We start from the raw sequence: 16,826 nt of genomic DNA on the forward strand, positions 1-16,826 counted from the left end.
AAAAAACTACCAAGCTGTCCTTATTGCCTCCAGCATAAATTTGAAGTTTGGGGGTAAATATGATGAAACTGTTCCAGTAGTATTTGTCCTAACATTTGAAAGTGAAGATAAACATGACAGCTCTTTGCTATTCAATTTAAGTATTATCACTGACTTAAAGAGACTGCTTACTTTTACTTTTATCATTTAGGTAAGAGATAGACAAGTCATTTCTTTCCAGCTGTTGTAAAACAGCAAGTCACAGAATGTCCTGTAAGACAAATCCTGTCAGGGCATGCTGGGACTTGTAGCTCCACAGCAGTTGGCAGCCAGAGACAGCATAAACCTGGTCTAAATCATTCAGGTCTTTAATGTAATTAGTCTCACTCCCAGTGAGATCAATACTGGTGGTAATGTCTTCTTGTGTAGTCATTAAATCTGTTGTTGCCAGACACAAATTGGGATTTTCCACATTTATATTGTGCATGAGGTTGCCTGGAAACAGATGTGATGACACAAGTTGAATACGATCACAAATGTCTTAGTATTTAACTTCCTACGCAATTCCTGGCATTATCAATGCAGTATGTCCTTGGAGGCACAGTTATGTAGATAAGGTTTCATTGGTAGAATTCCGGTGGTTGTGAATTTCATGTAAGAATGTTTCAATTTCTTAAACAATACAGGTTATTAAACTTATTAAAATACAGCTAAGTGAATACTGCTTGCTATACAGAATAAATCAGTGGTACCCCCCTGAGCATAACCATGAAATGTTACCCCTAATTAGCAAGCGTGCTGCTCTCTATATATATGTTTTAAAAACATAAATTAAAGCATAGCTTATTTTCTATATTTTATAGTACCCACTAACATGCCCTATTGCAAGAACAACTAAATCCAAAAACTCTACATGGCCAAAATGATGTGGAAACCTGGATTTCACACCATTTTCACACCACAGATCATCTGTGCTTATACTGTTCTTAGTAGTTTTAACTTCTTTCCCCTTTTTCTAATTGTTTTCTTAATAAATTGCCTCATTATTTCCCTTCCCTGCAGTGAGCCAGCTGTTTTACCCTCACTCATCTTCTGTCTCACTCCTTAACGGTTGTCCCCACTTTCTCACATCCCATGTGCCTGTCCACCGGTACCGCCCTCCCTACACCCCTGTAACACTAAAATTAAGGATGTCTCTGAAAGGAACTGAAAATGAATTGAGCTACATGTAAACTGCAGACATATCACTTGGATTACTACTACTACTACTAATAATAATTAAATAATCTTTAACGTATTTAAAACTGGAAGCCCAAGACTTGGTCGCGCATGCACCAAAGGGTCTACCGCTGGCTGGCAATGTAGTAAGTTGCTGTTTTGAGCTCCCAGCCAATATCACCGGGAAACTGAACATTGCTCAGCAGCTTTGGAGGTTCTTTAAGCCCAAAAAAGATTTTGGTGAGAAAAATGTCAAAACCTTGAAAATATTATATTCCCCTTTAAATTACCATATGCAGTTAGGATATTGACAGCAGGGGTAGCTACTTTATTTATATAGTGTGTTTTTTTATTTAAAATAACAGATGCAGTAGATTATACATTTTTTTTTTTACATTTTATTTTACAAAAGTGCAACTAAAAGTCCAAGTCCAGGTTTAAATTCCACTGCACATGTGTGTGACAGCAAAGCCAGGTCACGTCTGTGCATACACAATGTTATTATTAATTAAAAAAATATTTAAAGAGGTCAATACAGTTAACTGAGAGTTGAGTCCTGCGAGCCATTCTCACTGCAAACTAGCACGGCAAATTACATTTTCTATTCAATTCCAAACTTGCATCACTTTTTCTGAGCAAATTCATGTTTTTTTGTGTTCACCTCATTGAGCTGGTGAAGACATATGGAAAATCTTTATTTTAAGGCAAAATACACAGTAAAGAACCTCTGGTACATAAATAATCACACACTCAGAGGGGTTTAAAAGCTAAAAAATGGGTTAAATGATGTGGGACAGGTATGTGGAGGTGTAAATAATGTGGGACAGGTATGTGGAGGTGTAAATAATGTGGGACCGGTATGTGGATGTGTAAATTATGTGGGACAGGTATGAGGAGGTGTAAATGATGTGGGACAGGTATGAGGAGGTGTAAATTATGTGGGACAGGTATATGGAGGTGTAAATGATGTGGGACAGGTATCAGGAGGTGTAAATGATGTGGGCAGGTATGTGGAGGTGTAAATGATGTGGGACAGGTATGAGGAGGTGTAAATGATGTGGGACAGGTATATGGAGGTGTAAATTATGTGGGACAGGTATCAGGAGGTGTAAATGATGTGGGCAGGTATGTGGAGGTGTAAATGATGTGGGACAGGTATCAGGAGGTGTAAATGATGTGGGCAGGTATGTGGAGGTGTAAATGATGTGGGACAGGTATGTGGAGGTGTAAATGATGTGGGACAGGTATATGGAGGTGTAAATGATGTGGGACAGGTATCATTAGGTGTAAATGATGTGGGCAGGTATGTTGAGGTGTAAATGATGTGGGACAGGTATGAGGAGGTGTAAATGACATAGAACAGGTATGAGGAGGTAAGAATGATGTGGGACATGTATGTGGAGGAAGAGCCGCAACTAGACATTTTGGTGCCCTGTGCCAGAAAGAGCATTGGCGCCCCCTCATTTTTCAAAGGGACATAATGCACCCAAAAAAGGGCCATGGCTTCATGGGGAAGGGCCAGGGAAGAGATAGGAGAGGCCAGGAGATGCTGGGGATAAAAGAAGAGGAAGCTACAAGCAAGAATGATAATAAACAGAAATTTGACAGGCCCAAACAGCGCCCCCTGACCTGTGGTGCCCTGTGCGATGGCACCGGCCGCACTACCCTAGCTACGGCCCTGTGAGGAGGTATAAATGATGTGGGACAGGTATGTGGAGGTGTAAATAATGTGGGACTGGTATGTGGAGGTGTAATGATGTGGGACAGGTATGTGGAAGTGTAAATGATGTGGGACAGGTATATGGAGGTGTAAATGACATAGAACAGGTATGAGGAGGTAAGAATGATGTGGGACATGTATGTGGAGGTATTAATGATGTGGGACAGGTATGTGGAGGTGTAAATAATGTGGGACAGGTATGTGGAGGTGTAATGATGTGTGACAGGTATGAGGAGGTGTAAATGATGTGGGACAGGTATATGGAGGTGTAAATGATGTGGGACAGGTATGAGGAGGTGTAAATGATGTGGGACAGGTATGTGGAGGTGTAAATGATGTGGGACAGGTATGAGGAGGTGTAAATGACATAGAACAGGTATGAGGAGTTAAGAATGATGTGGGGCAGGTATGTGGAGGTATAAATGATGTGGGACAGGTATGTGGAGGTGTAAATAATGTGGGACAGGTATGTGGAGGTGTAAATAATGTGGGACAGGTATGTGGAGGTGTAATGATGTGGGACAGGTATGTGGAGGTGTAAATAATGTGGGACAGGTATGTGGAGGTGTAATGATGTGGGACAGGTATGTGGAGGTGTAAATGATGTGGGACACGTATGTGGAGGTGTAAATAATGTGGGACAGGTATATGGAGGTGTAATGATGTGGGCCAGGTATGTGGAGGTGTAAATGATGTGGGACAGGTATGTGGAGGTGTAAATGACGTGGGATAGGTCTGTGGAGGTGTAAATGATGTAGGACAGGTATGTGGAGGTGTAAATGACATAGGACAGGTATGTGGAGCTGTAAATAGTGTGGAACAGGTATGTGGTGGTGTAAATGATGTGGGAAAGGTATGAGGAGGTGTAAATGAAGTTGGATAGGTATGTGGAGGTGTAAATGATGTGGGACAGTTATGTGGAGGTATAAATGATGTGGGACAGGTATGTGGAGGTCCACGGGCAGATTGGGCCACCAGCAAAGCAGGAATGTTCCCGCTAGGCCATTCACGTTGCCCTCTGCTCACACTGCATGTGAGGCTGGCTCACACTGCCTGTCGATCCAGGCCGATTCCTAAGTCTGCCGAGCCGGCTGCACGCATCCGGGATTTGCGTTCCACTGTGGAATGCAAACTGATAGCTGTCATCTGCTCCAGCTAGTAGGCATTTCCGGGTGCCATTAGCTAGGAGAAGTAGACATAGTACCCACCCTAACCACCCTCCGATCTCCAGTACATACCTGTAACTCGCTCTTCCCCCCTGGCCTCCGGAACATACCCTACCCCCCAGTCTCCAGAACATACCCTTCCCCAGAAGTTATCTACATATGCTCCTGTAATGGAGTTGCTGAATTACTTTAGGGGTGATGTGAGTTACAGAGGGCAGCATGGCAAGTGGGAATTGTCCTCCATGGGGAATCTTTGACATGGTAGTTGGACATACACTCTCCACCCTACCCCCGGCCCCCTAGATATACAGTACCACCCAGCCCAGGGACATACACTGCCCGTGTTACCCCAATGGTCCCCGGCACATACACTGCCCACCCTACCACCCCTCGGCCCCAGTGACATAAATTTCCAACCCTACACCCTAGCTCCCCTGGCCCTATGGGCATACACTACTCACTCTACTCCCACCCCAGCCCAAGGGACATTCACTACCCACCCTACCACCAACCCTAGGGTAAATACACTACCTGCGCCCCCAGCCCAAGGGACATAATCACCTGCCTTGCCCCCTCAGCCCCCAAGACATACAGTACCCCACCTCCCCCTGGCCTCCAAAACATACACTAAACATAGTGGGTGCTGCCCTTCCTGTTCACATACTGCATTTCAGCCCCACATGCTACGCCCATATCCCAGACATATTTCTGGGAGCTACAGAAAAAAAGGGATTTTCCCTCCAGCACACTGCAGCAAAATCAACAAAAATACTTGAATCCTACATGATAATAGAAATTCAGAGGTACTGGTTTACATATATTTGCAAATATATGAATAAGCGCTGGGCCAACGTCAAGGCTCCTCTATACCAGCGTCCCTAACATTATGGGGTTCACGTCCGAGACGCAGGGAACCCCAAAAGAATCCAGCCAAGGACTATCCCCAGGGCATCACACAAAAATGGAAAAAAGGTGAAAGTGAAGTGTAAAGTATAGTTGTGTAAAGATAAATCAATAAGTGTTAATGGTAAGGGGTTAAAATTACATACAAACAAATAGAAAGGTGATAAAAAATATCTATGTGAATTAAGTGGTGATGCCCTGAAAAAAGGCCCAGCCAGAACAACCTCGGGGGCCCCACGCCCAAACGCTCACCCCAAAATAATTGTTGCTACCTAATAGTAGCACCCACTCTGGGTCATATAATTACAAATTAATGTACTGCATAATAGCAGTACATGTATAAGCTGAGAGCAGACTCACCTAGAAGGTACCCCAGAAACCTCCTAATGGCACTATTCAGACCAACACATCCTCCCAATGCTGGCTCTTTTCATGCCTCACGAAACTGCAAACAAAAAGTATGGTGGTCGCTCACATCAACTTAATGACATTGCACAGGTGCTTGTAAAGGGTGGGGTTTACACTGAGCTACAGAAAAAAAGGGATTTTCCCTCCAGCACACTGCAGCAAAATCAACAAAAATACTTGAATCCTACATGATAATAGAAATTCAGAGGTATTGGTTTACATATATTTGCAAATATATGAATAAGCGCTGGGCCAACGTCAAGGCTCCTCTATACCAGCGTCCCTAACATTATGGGGTTCACGTCCGAGACGCAGGGAACCCCAAAAGAATCCAGCAAAGGACTATCCCCAGGGCATCACACGAAAAATGGAAAAAAGGTGAAAGTGAAGTGTAAAGTATAGTTGTGTAAAGATAAATCAATAAGTGTTAATGGTAAGGGGTTAAAATTACATAAATTTTTCTGTAGCTCAGTGTAAACCCCACCCTTTACAAGCACCTGTGCAATGTCATTGACCACCATACTTTTGTTTGCATATTTCTGGGAGCCCTGCAGTTGCCTCTATGACATAATTTGTGTAATATATGCAAGTTCATGAAACAAACTCACTCCTAATTGAATTGACCATAAAAAGTCAACTCTGTATGTGGGGGAGAGTTGAAGTTTTGTCTAGGGTGCCTAGAAAACTTGCACCGGCCCTGTCAGTCATCTGCAATGATTACAGTAAATAACTCTGATCACTAATTAACCAGACTTTGCCTATCCTTATATGCCATTATAAAAATATGGCTTACCGATATGGATCATAGAATAAATGAATACTGGCATATTGATTAATATTTTTAAGGTGGAGGTAACAGGACTGCATGAGAGACTGTATACGGGGAGTAAAGCAGAGGGCAGAATCAAGGTTGACACCAACGCAGTGGGCTTAGGAGTCAGAAAATTGTGTTGTTGATCGTGAGGGATATATGGAGAGAGGTGGCTACTGGAAGCAGGGAAGAAAGTAAACACTGTTTTCTACATGTGGAGCTTTACCTACCATTGGAACATCCATGGGAAGTTTCAGAGAGACAGGTGGTCATACAAGTTGGTATAAGGGGAGAGGTCAAGAGACAAGTGGAAAATGTCTGCAATATGTACAGGCAGTACTGGAGGCCAAATGAGTGAATTCATTTAGCATGAGAAGAGGCAAAACTGACATGGGCCAAGAACAGAGCTTTCTGGGACCACAATAGGTAGATGGGAGGCATTGACATACAGTCATCCAAGGCTGCCATGAGACCTCCGGGCCTGGTACTTAGAGGTGTGACCAAGTGTGTGTTGGCAAAATTTTGTATACTGAGTGAGGCAGCAGGGGGCATGACAATATTATCCCGGGTGCATGGATATGCCTCCCTGCAGGCTGTGGCCCAGGTATTTTGTACTTTCTCCTCCCCCTCTCAGCACCTCTGGAGACACAGAAAAAGCTATTTATCTTAAGTGCTCCATAAAATGAATGTTTACCAAGTAACCTTTTAATGTGATTCAATACATTTAAAATATTTATCTTAATTTGTGTTCAATATTTATTGATTATTAATATATCAATCTCTAATTCTGAATTTAAATTAATAGGTGCAAATACCCCTTCAACCTGGTCAAGGCTTACCTGGGAATGCAAATATAACAGGTTGAGAAATGCAGGGCTATTAAATGCCTGATGTAACATGTAATATCTGCATTTGCCTTCCATTAAAAATTCAGATTCTAGATTAGTTTTCCACCTCCACAAGAGTAACGTGCAGCTGTATAAATTGAGAATGCAAATGAAGAGGATGAAATTACAAAATGCCAGTTTATTCTAATCTAAGGCCTCGTACCGGCTACTGTTTTTTTTTTGTAATGTGTATTTCAAGTTTGTCAAATATATGTTTACAGGCTAACCTCATGTTTCTAGTGTCATAACACCCACCAGTGTCTTTCCTTGTGTCATGTTTTTTTTTTAAATGTTCCATTTACATTTGTCGAGTTTAAATGCATCATCATCTTTACGCCTGAGATGATCTATCATGCACTAGTAATTTATTCATTTACATAGCACACACATATATTCCACAGTACTTTACATGGAATATTTAGTCACTCGCACAAGTCGCAGCCCCAGAGGAGTTTACAATCTATGGTCCCTCCCACACATGGTAGGGTTCATTTTCATCAAAAGCCAGTTAACCTACTACCAGGATGTATTTAAATTGTGGGAGGAAACCCTGGCAAACATGGGAATAACATACAAACTCTACACAGATAGGGCCTTGGTGGGAATTGAACCCAGTGCCTCAGTGCGATGGGGCAGCACCATCCTGTCCACAGTAAAATGCAAATGGGAATGTGGTCTAAAACCTGTTATAATCTCATAGACATGTAAGCATGACTAGCTTTTGTTTATGTGCTTCATGTCATAAATGGAATTTTTTAAGCATTGAATGTGCCACAGTAATTTTCATGTGTACTGACAATTTGGTCTACTTATAAAGCAGAGAAAACCCCAGTTTCCATTAGAGATAGGGTTTTTCCATATTTATCAAGACTGCTCATGCGTGAAGTGACGAGCCATTTCATATTTAATTTTGGTATTAATAGACACATTTACTGAGTGAATTGTATATTAGGATACACTTACCTCTAGTGGACTTTTTATGATGAACATTAAACCATCAGGATCAGTTTTAATTAAAAAACTAGAAGTATCAGACTCCTATAGATTTAGCATGTGTCTAACAACTTATCCTCTTGCAAAGCTGCCATCCAAATACCATAAAGTGCATATGTATGCCCCCACCCATATGTTATTTGCCTTATTAAGTTCAAAGCAGAATCAGGGACATAATTAGAATTTTTTTGGGTCCAAAGCAAAATTTTGTAATACATCATGGGATATAGTTATCAGACCAGCGGACGGCATGCCGCCGGTCTGATTCCCGACAGAGGAAGCCCGACATGAAACTTAAGATAGGTGTCAAAATACTGACGCCTATTTTAATCCTGACGCCGGAATCCAGGAAAACGCCAGCCCGAACAAAGGTAAGTCCAGGCCGTCTTAGCTGTCAGCGGCGGGGAGGCAGTGTTAGATTTAGGCAGTGGAGCGAGGTTAGGGTTAGGTTTTGGGGGGGTGGGGCTTAGGGTTAGGCACCCTAGGGGGGAGTTTAGGGTTAGGCGCTAAGGAGGGATGGTTAGGTTTAGCCACGAAGGGTGAAGACTTAAGTTTAGGCACTAACGGGTAGGGTTAGGGTGCCTGGTGGGGACGGTTTGGGTTAGGCTACAAGAAGGGAGTGTTAGGGGGAGAAGGAGGGAGGGTAAGTATACTTACCTGACCCCTGTTGAGATACCAACCATCAGGATGCCGCTGTCGGTATATTGACAGGAGGCATCCTGACAGCCGGCATTACATACCGATTCCGATCTTCATATGTCCGTGTACTAGGAAACACATGGGGCTTCAACAGATTCAGGTCCATAGCAGCTGCAGCCCTGTTGGGTGCTTATTATTTAATCCATACTATATTAGTTACAGCTATAGTGCCACATTTTAGCTACTATAACAGCCACCAGTTCAAAAAACCTCTGTTAAACCAACTTTGTTCACCTCCTGTGAAAAATTTGCACTTAAGACGGATATACACTACCCGATTAAACAGAGCGATTGAAAGACAACAACATCGTTATCGTTAAATCGCTCGTTAATTGGGCACAAATTGGGCATGCAAATATCGGAAACGACCAATGATGCGCGCACCCACTGGTCGTTTCCGACATCAAGCATCGCCCGAACATGCCGATCAATCTGCCGATAACAACAGATTGCCCATGTTCGGGGATGATGGAGGGTGCCTACACTGACCGACTGATCGTTCAGTGTAGGCACTGCAGGGGAAGAGGAACGAGAACGACGGTACGATTACGATGTCGTAATCGTACGGTACTTCCCTAGTCAGCATCTGGATGTGCGCCTTTACAGCTGACTTGTTTGGCTTAGTAAAAGTAAATATAATTGAACATTGTACTTTATTTAAGTAGAAAAACTTGCATAGAATAGATTACAATTAGGGGTCAATTCAATTAAGAGCGAGTTTGTGAAAGCGAGTTTCTCTTATGAAACTCGCTTACATCGCGTGAATACGCACACCTGAGAAGTACGAGATGCCAAGTCACGGTACTCACGGCAAGGTTTGTGCGACTTTCTACAAAAAGCTACCTAGGAGAAGTGCATGAAAAAGTGGAGAAACCATTCTGGACCCCAAAAAAGTGACAACTGAGATAGCAGGACCATATAGAAGGCTGTTAGGGGCCATAAGAAAAACACTGGAAGTTTTAAAAAGGTGTAAAATGGTTGTTTTTCTGCAATTTTTATAAATGGCTGAAAATGTATAGCAAGCAAGTGTTTTTAAAAAATGTCTGTATAATAATTTCCAGTGTGTTTTGCAAATTTGTTAAAAGTTGGAATAAACACTTTTACCTCTAATCTGCAAGTTCAAAAACCCTTCTCCCATTAAAATAACACCTCCACTTACCTGTCCCACATCACTACACCTCCACATACCTGTCTCACATCATTTACACCTCCACATACCTGTCCCACATCATTACACCTCCACATACCTGTCCCACATCATTACACCTCCACATACCTGTCTCACATCATTACACCTCTACATACCTGTCCCACATCACTACACCTCCACTTACCTGTCCCACATCACTACACCTCCACATACCTGTCCCACATTATTTACACCTCCACATACCTGTCCCACATAATTTACACCTCCACATAACTGTCCCACATAATTTACACATCCACAAACCTGTCTCACAACATTTATACCTCCACATACCTGTCCTAGATTATTTACACCTCCACATACCTGTCACATTTAATTACACATCCACATAACTGTATCACATTATTTACACCTCCACATACCTGTCCTACATCATTTATACCTCCACATACCTGCCCCACATAATTTATACCTCCACATACCTGTCCCACATCATTTATACCTCCACATAACTGTCCTACATCATTACACCTCCACATAACTGTCCCACATCATTACACCTCCACATACCTGTCCCACATTATTTACACCTCCACATACCTGTCCCACATTATTTACACCTCCACATACCTGTCCCACATTATTTACACCTCCACATAACTGTCCCACATTATTTACACCTCCACATACCTGTCCCACATCATTACACCTCCACATACCTGTCCCACATTATTTAACAAATTATTGAGCTTTTTAGAGAAATTCACCTGAAAACTGAAATGTCTTTATTGGCTAAATTATACTATTTAAACCCCTCCAATTGCATGATTATTCATTAAAAGGGGTGTACCTAGAACTTCTGCACCATGGGCCTGAATCAGAGATGTACGTTAGTGTGATGATTAACAAACATCTCCGATGTTGGGGGGTCTGTGTCTCCGCAGGAGCAACCATTGTGACGTCGGCAATTGCATCTGAGATGGATGGAATTGTACAGCCGCTAGTGTGCGGCTCTGCAAATCCATCCGTCTCTGAGTCAGGCCCCCATGTCTCATATTTACCTTAGAGATTTTTCCCACCTTTTCACCTGCTCGGGGAAGGGAGGGGGGGTGCACACAATAAGACGTGAATGTCCTCAGAAATAGCGATGCGAGTTTAAAATTGAATTGCAAGGTCCCCGTGAGAACAATTCGCAGGACTCAACTTGTACCTAATTATAATGACCCCTTAATATGCAGTTGGCACAGGAATGTATTCTTTACAGCGATCACGCAGGAATGACACACAATTTAATCAACAGAAAGCGTCATGTCTCGAAATTTGCATATGAAATTTTGTTGTCAATTTTTACTTGTCTCATATAATGTTTTAACAAATTTGCAAGAAGAAAGAGGGGATCATAGAATGCCAAGTTCAAATGATTGCTGAAACATCAAATGCTATATAAATACGTGATAATATTAATGTGTATTGCAATGTTACCCAAAAAAGGCCCATAATATACTAAAACAATATAATAGAGATCGAGTCTGCCGAAGGTGCGGGATGCAGACTGATCTCGATTGTTTTTTAAATGTAAATGACAGCAACTTTAAAAAAACAATCGAGATCAGTCTGCATCCCGCACCTTTGGCAGACTCAATCTCTATTACATCCCGCCCCTGGTTATTTATTGATTGCTACCTTGTTTTTTTATATGTATATTACTATTGCTGTGTTGTAGGTCTTCTGGTAATATGGATTTGAAATTAAAATAGTATTTGTTTTACTTATTATTGCATACTCTCTAGTATATGTATTATTTATGCCACAAATACAACAATAATAACATTTTATTAGATACATCCATAGCGTAATTTAAATTAGCTAGCAACAGTTTTTTACCTGCAGCAGGGAAGTATCTATTCTATATAATTGGTAACCTTATTGTTTTATATATACAATTATATTATTAAATACATTGTCCTTGTTTCCAAGCGCCTGTGGCTATATTTTCTCTTTTAGCGCTGGGGATCATTGTGCCTTATCTCCAATAAAATGATACTAATGATCCCATCTGAATGTATGTATCTGTTTTTTTTTTACATAATGAGGGTAAGGTGCAATCAGGTAGATTACTAGACTCTTCAGTGAGTCAGGGAGATTACTACTATTTCAGGGAGTCTCCCTGACAATTAGGGAGGGTTATGTGGTATTGGCGGGGAACCTGCGCTCGATGAAGTATAGATGACCCTAATGGGAGCAGCTCCAAAAAGAGATGTCCAGTCTCTTAAGTAATATAGGGTGATCAATAAATGGTATTGGAGCGCTACACAATATGTAGTTTTCGTGGTGTGGTAAATATATCGGTAATATAGTGATATAAATAACCATGCAGGCTAGTGTTTTAAATCACTATATTACCGATATATTTACCACACCACGAAAACTACACATGGTGTAATGCTCCAATACCAGTTATTGATCAATCAGGGAGACTTGGCAAATATGTACCACTAAATGGGTTAATCCTCCATGCTCTGGCACCATTTGCATGATGTGCAGGTGCTAAGCATCTAATGTGAATATTACTATATATATTTAATTAAAATGTATTCTACAGGATGATGCTGCAGGAGTAAGTTCCGTGGTGCTTTGCATTGGGACTAGTGTCTAAAAGTAATACAAATGTTTTAAAATGTATTTTACAGTCTTGTGCTGCATCACCCAGACCAAGGGCCTGATTCAGTAAGGGCCGCTATTGCATATGCATTTTTGCGAATTCGCACGGAACACAGCTGTGAAAGTATGCTAATGCCTGCCATTGCTCATCCGGCACATGGAGACGCCCACTGCTGCTTTCTCACATCCGTACTACCTAGCACACCTGCGTATACATCGGTACCATCGACGCACATCGGCCCGTCACGCAACATTTACCCCAGGTCTGACCAGCCGCAGAAACATCAAGTCTCGTCACACGCAGTGAGTACACAAGCTGTGTATGCAATCGCAGTGGTTAATTTATGCACGCCCATGAAATGGCGTTCAAACGGACACTCCTGCGTTTCTCCAACAACTCCCCCATCAGCACCCCCTGTGTCACTCTCTCTGCGATGGATTCCTTAGTGCGTCCGTAATCGCCATGCAATCGCAGAGCATGAGCAATGCTGTTCATGCGCAGTGGTTAACAATCGCTCGATCTGCGTACTTTTTTGCAATTGAGTATGCTGCTGAATCAGGCCCTAAGTCCAGTGGCAATGACTCTAATAGAGTTACATTATGCAAGGATTGCATCCCTGGTGTTCTATGGGGATCTGGAGCCCTCTAGGTCTATCGATTGCTCTGATCACTGCCTGGGGAAATCTGAGTGCTGCTGCTGGTTTTGTCAGTGGTCCCCACATCATTGTTAGCACTGTGGGGGGGCTGCAAGACCCCCTGGATGGAGCAATAACACCGGCTGGCCCTTCCAGCCGGCAATGATGTCTGTTGAGTTTGAATAACCTGGAAGCAAAGTGCCAGAGGGATCCAGGAGTCGCTGCCTCTGGGGTTTGGCTATCCACCTTCTGAATCTGATTTTTCGCTTGAGAGCAGCCAGATACCAGAGTCGATCTCCTGAAGGTAGCTTTGGACAGGATATTTAAATTTAAAACTGCCAATCTAGAATCGTGGAGTAGAAGGGGGCTGAGCCGTCTTCCCATCAGGCTCTGGCAGCATGTGGACGGCAGGGAGAGACACACTATCCTGCCACTGAACACAATGTAAGCAGGTGTGATACCTCTCCAGGATGATGCACAAGTATCAGTGGATTAGGTAAAGAAACAGAGATGTAAATTTACTAAGCAGGAGTTTGTCAAAACCGTTTATCATTAATGCGATAAGACCACTAAATGAGCCCCATTATGTGTCCTTAAAAAAGGTAAATTTTTAAAAAATAAAAGTGTTTTATTCCATTGACATAAATGTATGCACCAAAGCCCTGAAACAGGTACAGATGTGTCCACATACATCTTACCTCCATGCGCTACAAGTCACGTTAAACATAACGCGTGAGTGCCGTGCGACTGGTTAACGATGAGCGTATTTTCATACAACTTTTTACCTTTAAATGCATTTTACTGACAAAGTCATGCAAAAAGGACACACAAGCAGTTTCTGCTGATTAAAATGATATTCAGCATGCCTATATTCTGTGTGCGACTGCGTGTGTATCTGCATGCGAAATGTTACGTTACAGTGTCCGTGGCTGTGACAGTGTAACGTAGCATTTCGCATGCAGATACTGCCGCAGTCGCACACAGAATGCTTATGCTTGTGTGCCCTATTTGCATCACTTTGTCAAAAACACGCATTTGAAGATAAAAAGTCGCATGAAAGACGCTCTCCTTTACCAAGTCATGCCACGGCATGGCGCGACTTCAAGGGCTGTTTAACACGCAAGGAAGTAAGACATATGTGAGCCCATCTGTAGAGAATCCTATTCTACATAAGCTATTGGTTCTGACTCCCATTATCTAGATGAAGACGTTCTCCAAGTGAAACATATTAAGCATGAAAAATATGTGTCTGCTATGGGAAAATAGACTCACCTGACAATATAGATGCCACAGCTGCAATTATGAAGGACACAATAACTCCTGGTCCAGCCATTTCCTTAGCAACAAGTCCTGATACAACGTACATTCCGGTGCCAACACAGCTGCCAACACCGAGAGACACAAGGTCCAATGTAGTCAGTACCCGAGCCAATTTGGTTCCATGGGCGGATGTTCCTGCTGTTCCTTCCAGCATGGACTCCACAGGCTTGGTGCGTAAAACCCTTGAAGTGAATGCATGCCACGTGGCTCTCCACGGAATCCGTCGTGGGTCCATATATGAAAGGAAACCACTCATGATTTAAGGGATTTAAAACAAAAAGCGAGAAGAAAGCTTGAGCACAGCTTGCTGTACACTCTCCCAACATTCAGTTATATCAACTCTTAGTTATGTTACAGGTTCTTTCAATCAAGGCGGTAACTCATGATATTACATATGTTCTTCAGGGTTCTGGAAGTTAAACAACCTGGAAGACAGTACATATAATAGTGTGATTATATCAGAGGTGATAATTATGTATTCTGTCAGACAAGACAAAACAATCTAAATAAGTATTATGTCATTATGGTTTAATATTACTGATAAGGAAGCAAAACAGAATAATACATTTTATTCTACATATAAGATTCATGTTTCTTCCAATCTCTTAGAAAATACAAGTACAATTAGCTGTATTCACATAAATGACATTTATGTTTTCTTGGGAGTTGCCATGCGGGAATTATATGAATAATTTAAAAACAGCTTTTGTGAACTGAATTGTAAATGTTTCCCCCTTCTTTGTCCAAAGCTGGCTAACAGAAGCTTAGTGTCTCCTTTATTCTTGTTATCTGAATTATTTCTGCTTCTGCTGCTGTCACTGTCGTCTGCTCTCACTGGGCTTCATTAATGACTAGCAGAATAGCCAAGGGACAGCACACATAGCTATATTCCAGGGCCTAGGTTTGAGCAAGTGCACTTATATGTCCACCAAAGAACTGTTTATGGAGCAAGCAAGGTAGAATAAAATGTTTGCTGACCAAACATTTAAACAGAGTGCAAGTAGTTACGTGAAACAGCGCAAAAGAGGAGGACTATTGGGAGCATTCCTTGTCAAGATGTGTGGCCAGTTTTCCATGGGCTGTCTGTACAGTAGGAGCACTTCAGAGCTAGCAAAGATCAGGTCTCATCCTATACTTTTAAAAAGGTACATCTTACAGATTCCAGTTTCAAATAATACACTGCAGAATGAAAAGCAAGCTCTTAACTTGACATACACTAGGATGTGCGTTTTACTACTAATATTTTTTTCAAGGCATCAACAGCACCACTTCCTGATGCCAGTTTTTAATAGCCTGAGTTTACATTTCATTGGCTCTTTCTTATGTAAATAATCATGTGACCTGCTCTTCTATCATTTACTTTTATATGCATTTATTTGTAGCTATTTTGGGTGGAGTGTCTCTGTATAGGTGCAGTAATAATAATTAGTAAAAATATGAAAGGTCAATGATTTAAGGATCACATTAGATAAATCCTGGTAAACCAATCTTGAAAAGATATTTTGGTATGTCTGGCGGTGCTCCCCTAGAGTTTAAGGGGTTACAAATTTATACACAAAGATATATATTTTTTTTTTGCAGGGGCACATCTTCAATATGAAAGTTAAAAACAACATTTATAAAACAAAGAAATACTAAGAAAAGTATATATCAGGTGCACACTATAAATAATTAATGAAAACAGCTAATAAAGCAGGAAGGGTGTTTTGGAGCACCCTACAAAACAATAAGTACACAAATAAATATGAAATAGAGAGAGTGCTACTAAATAAAAGTATATCTCTTTGATAAGATATAAAATAACAATTTTAATCACAATCAATCATAAGGCAACATAAATCATAGAAATGGCCAGTAAAACATATATCAATAATAAAAAGTAACCCAGCTAAATGCCGATTAGGATGATGGTCAATAAAAGAGTCCAATTTTAGACGGGAAAGACATATATTCCTAAAGGAGTTTATAGAACCCACTCCTTACTGGTTAGATTGTAATTCCATTTGTCATTGATCCGATACAGGAAAGATATGATGGGAATCCAGTATTCCGGAGATAAAGGTTTTCCTTTTGAATTAATAGTAAGTCATCGATTGCTCACTCTAGCAGCTCAGTGATAGCATTAAACAGTACAAATCCAAAGAGACTGTTGGGAGATGGCTTAGAGTTCCACTTATCACTGATCGAGTCACCTGGCTTGCTCACAGCATCAGCCCAGCTGTGGTGAACGGAGCCGTGTGGCCAAAATTTTGCTGGCCCGGTAAATACTCACGGCT

At 41.6% G+C, this 16,826-nt stretch overlaps 1 protein-coding gene across 1 annotated transcript in view; it reads right to left on the reverse strand.

Annotated features, from left to right (window-relative positions):
- The window catches only part of SLC7A14 (solute carrier family 7 member 14), a 60,274-nt gene extending 45,468 nt beyond the window's left edge, over positions 1 to 14,806 (reverse strand). The window contains exon 1 of the mRNA XM_088452328.1: positions 14,503 to 14,806. Coding sequence (XP_088308454.1) covers positions 14,503 to 14,806 — 304 coding nt within the window. The remainder of the gene's footprint in view (positions 1 to 14,502) is intronic.
- Positions 14,807 to 16,826: the final 2,020 nt, after the last annotated feature.

This window comes from Taudactylus pleione, unplaced genomic scaffold, assembly GCF_031769625.1.
Source record: "Taudactylus pleione unplaced genomic scaffold, aTauple2 ptg000037l, whole genome shotgun sequence".
Taxonomy (NCBI): domain Eukaryota; kingdom Metazoa; phylum Chordata; class Amphibia; order Anura; family Myobatrachidae; genus Taudactylus; species Taudactylus pleione.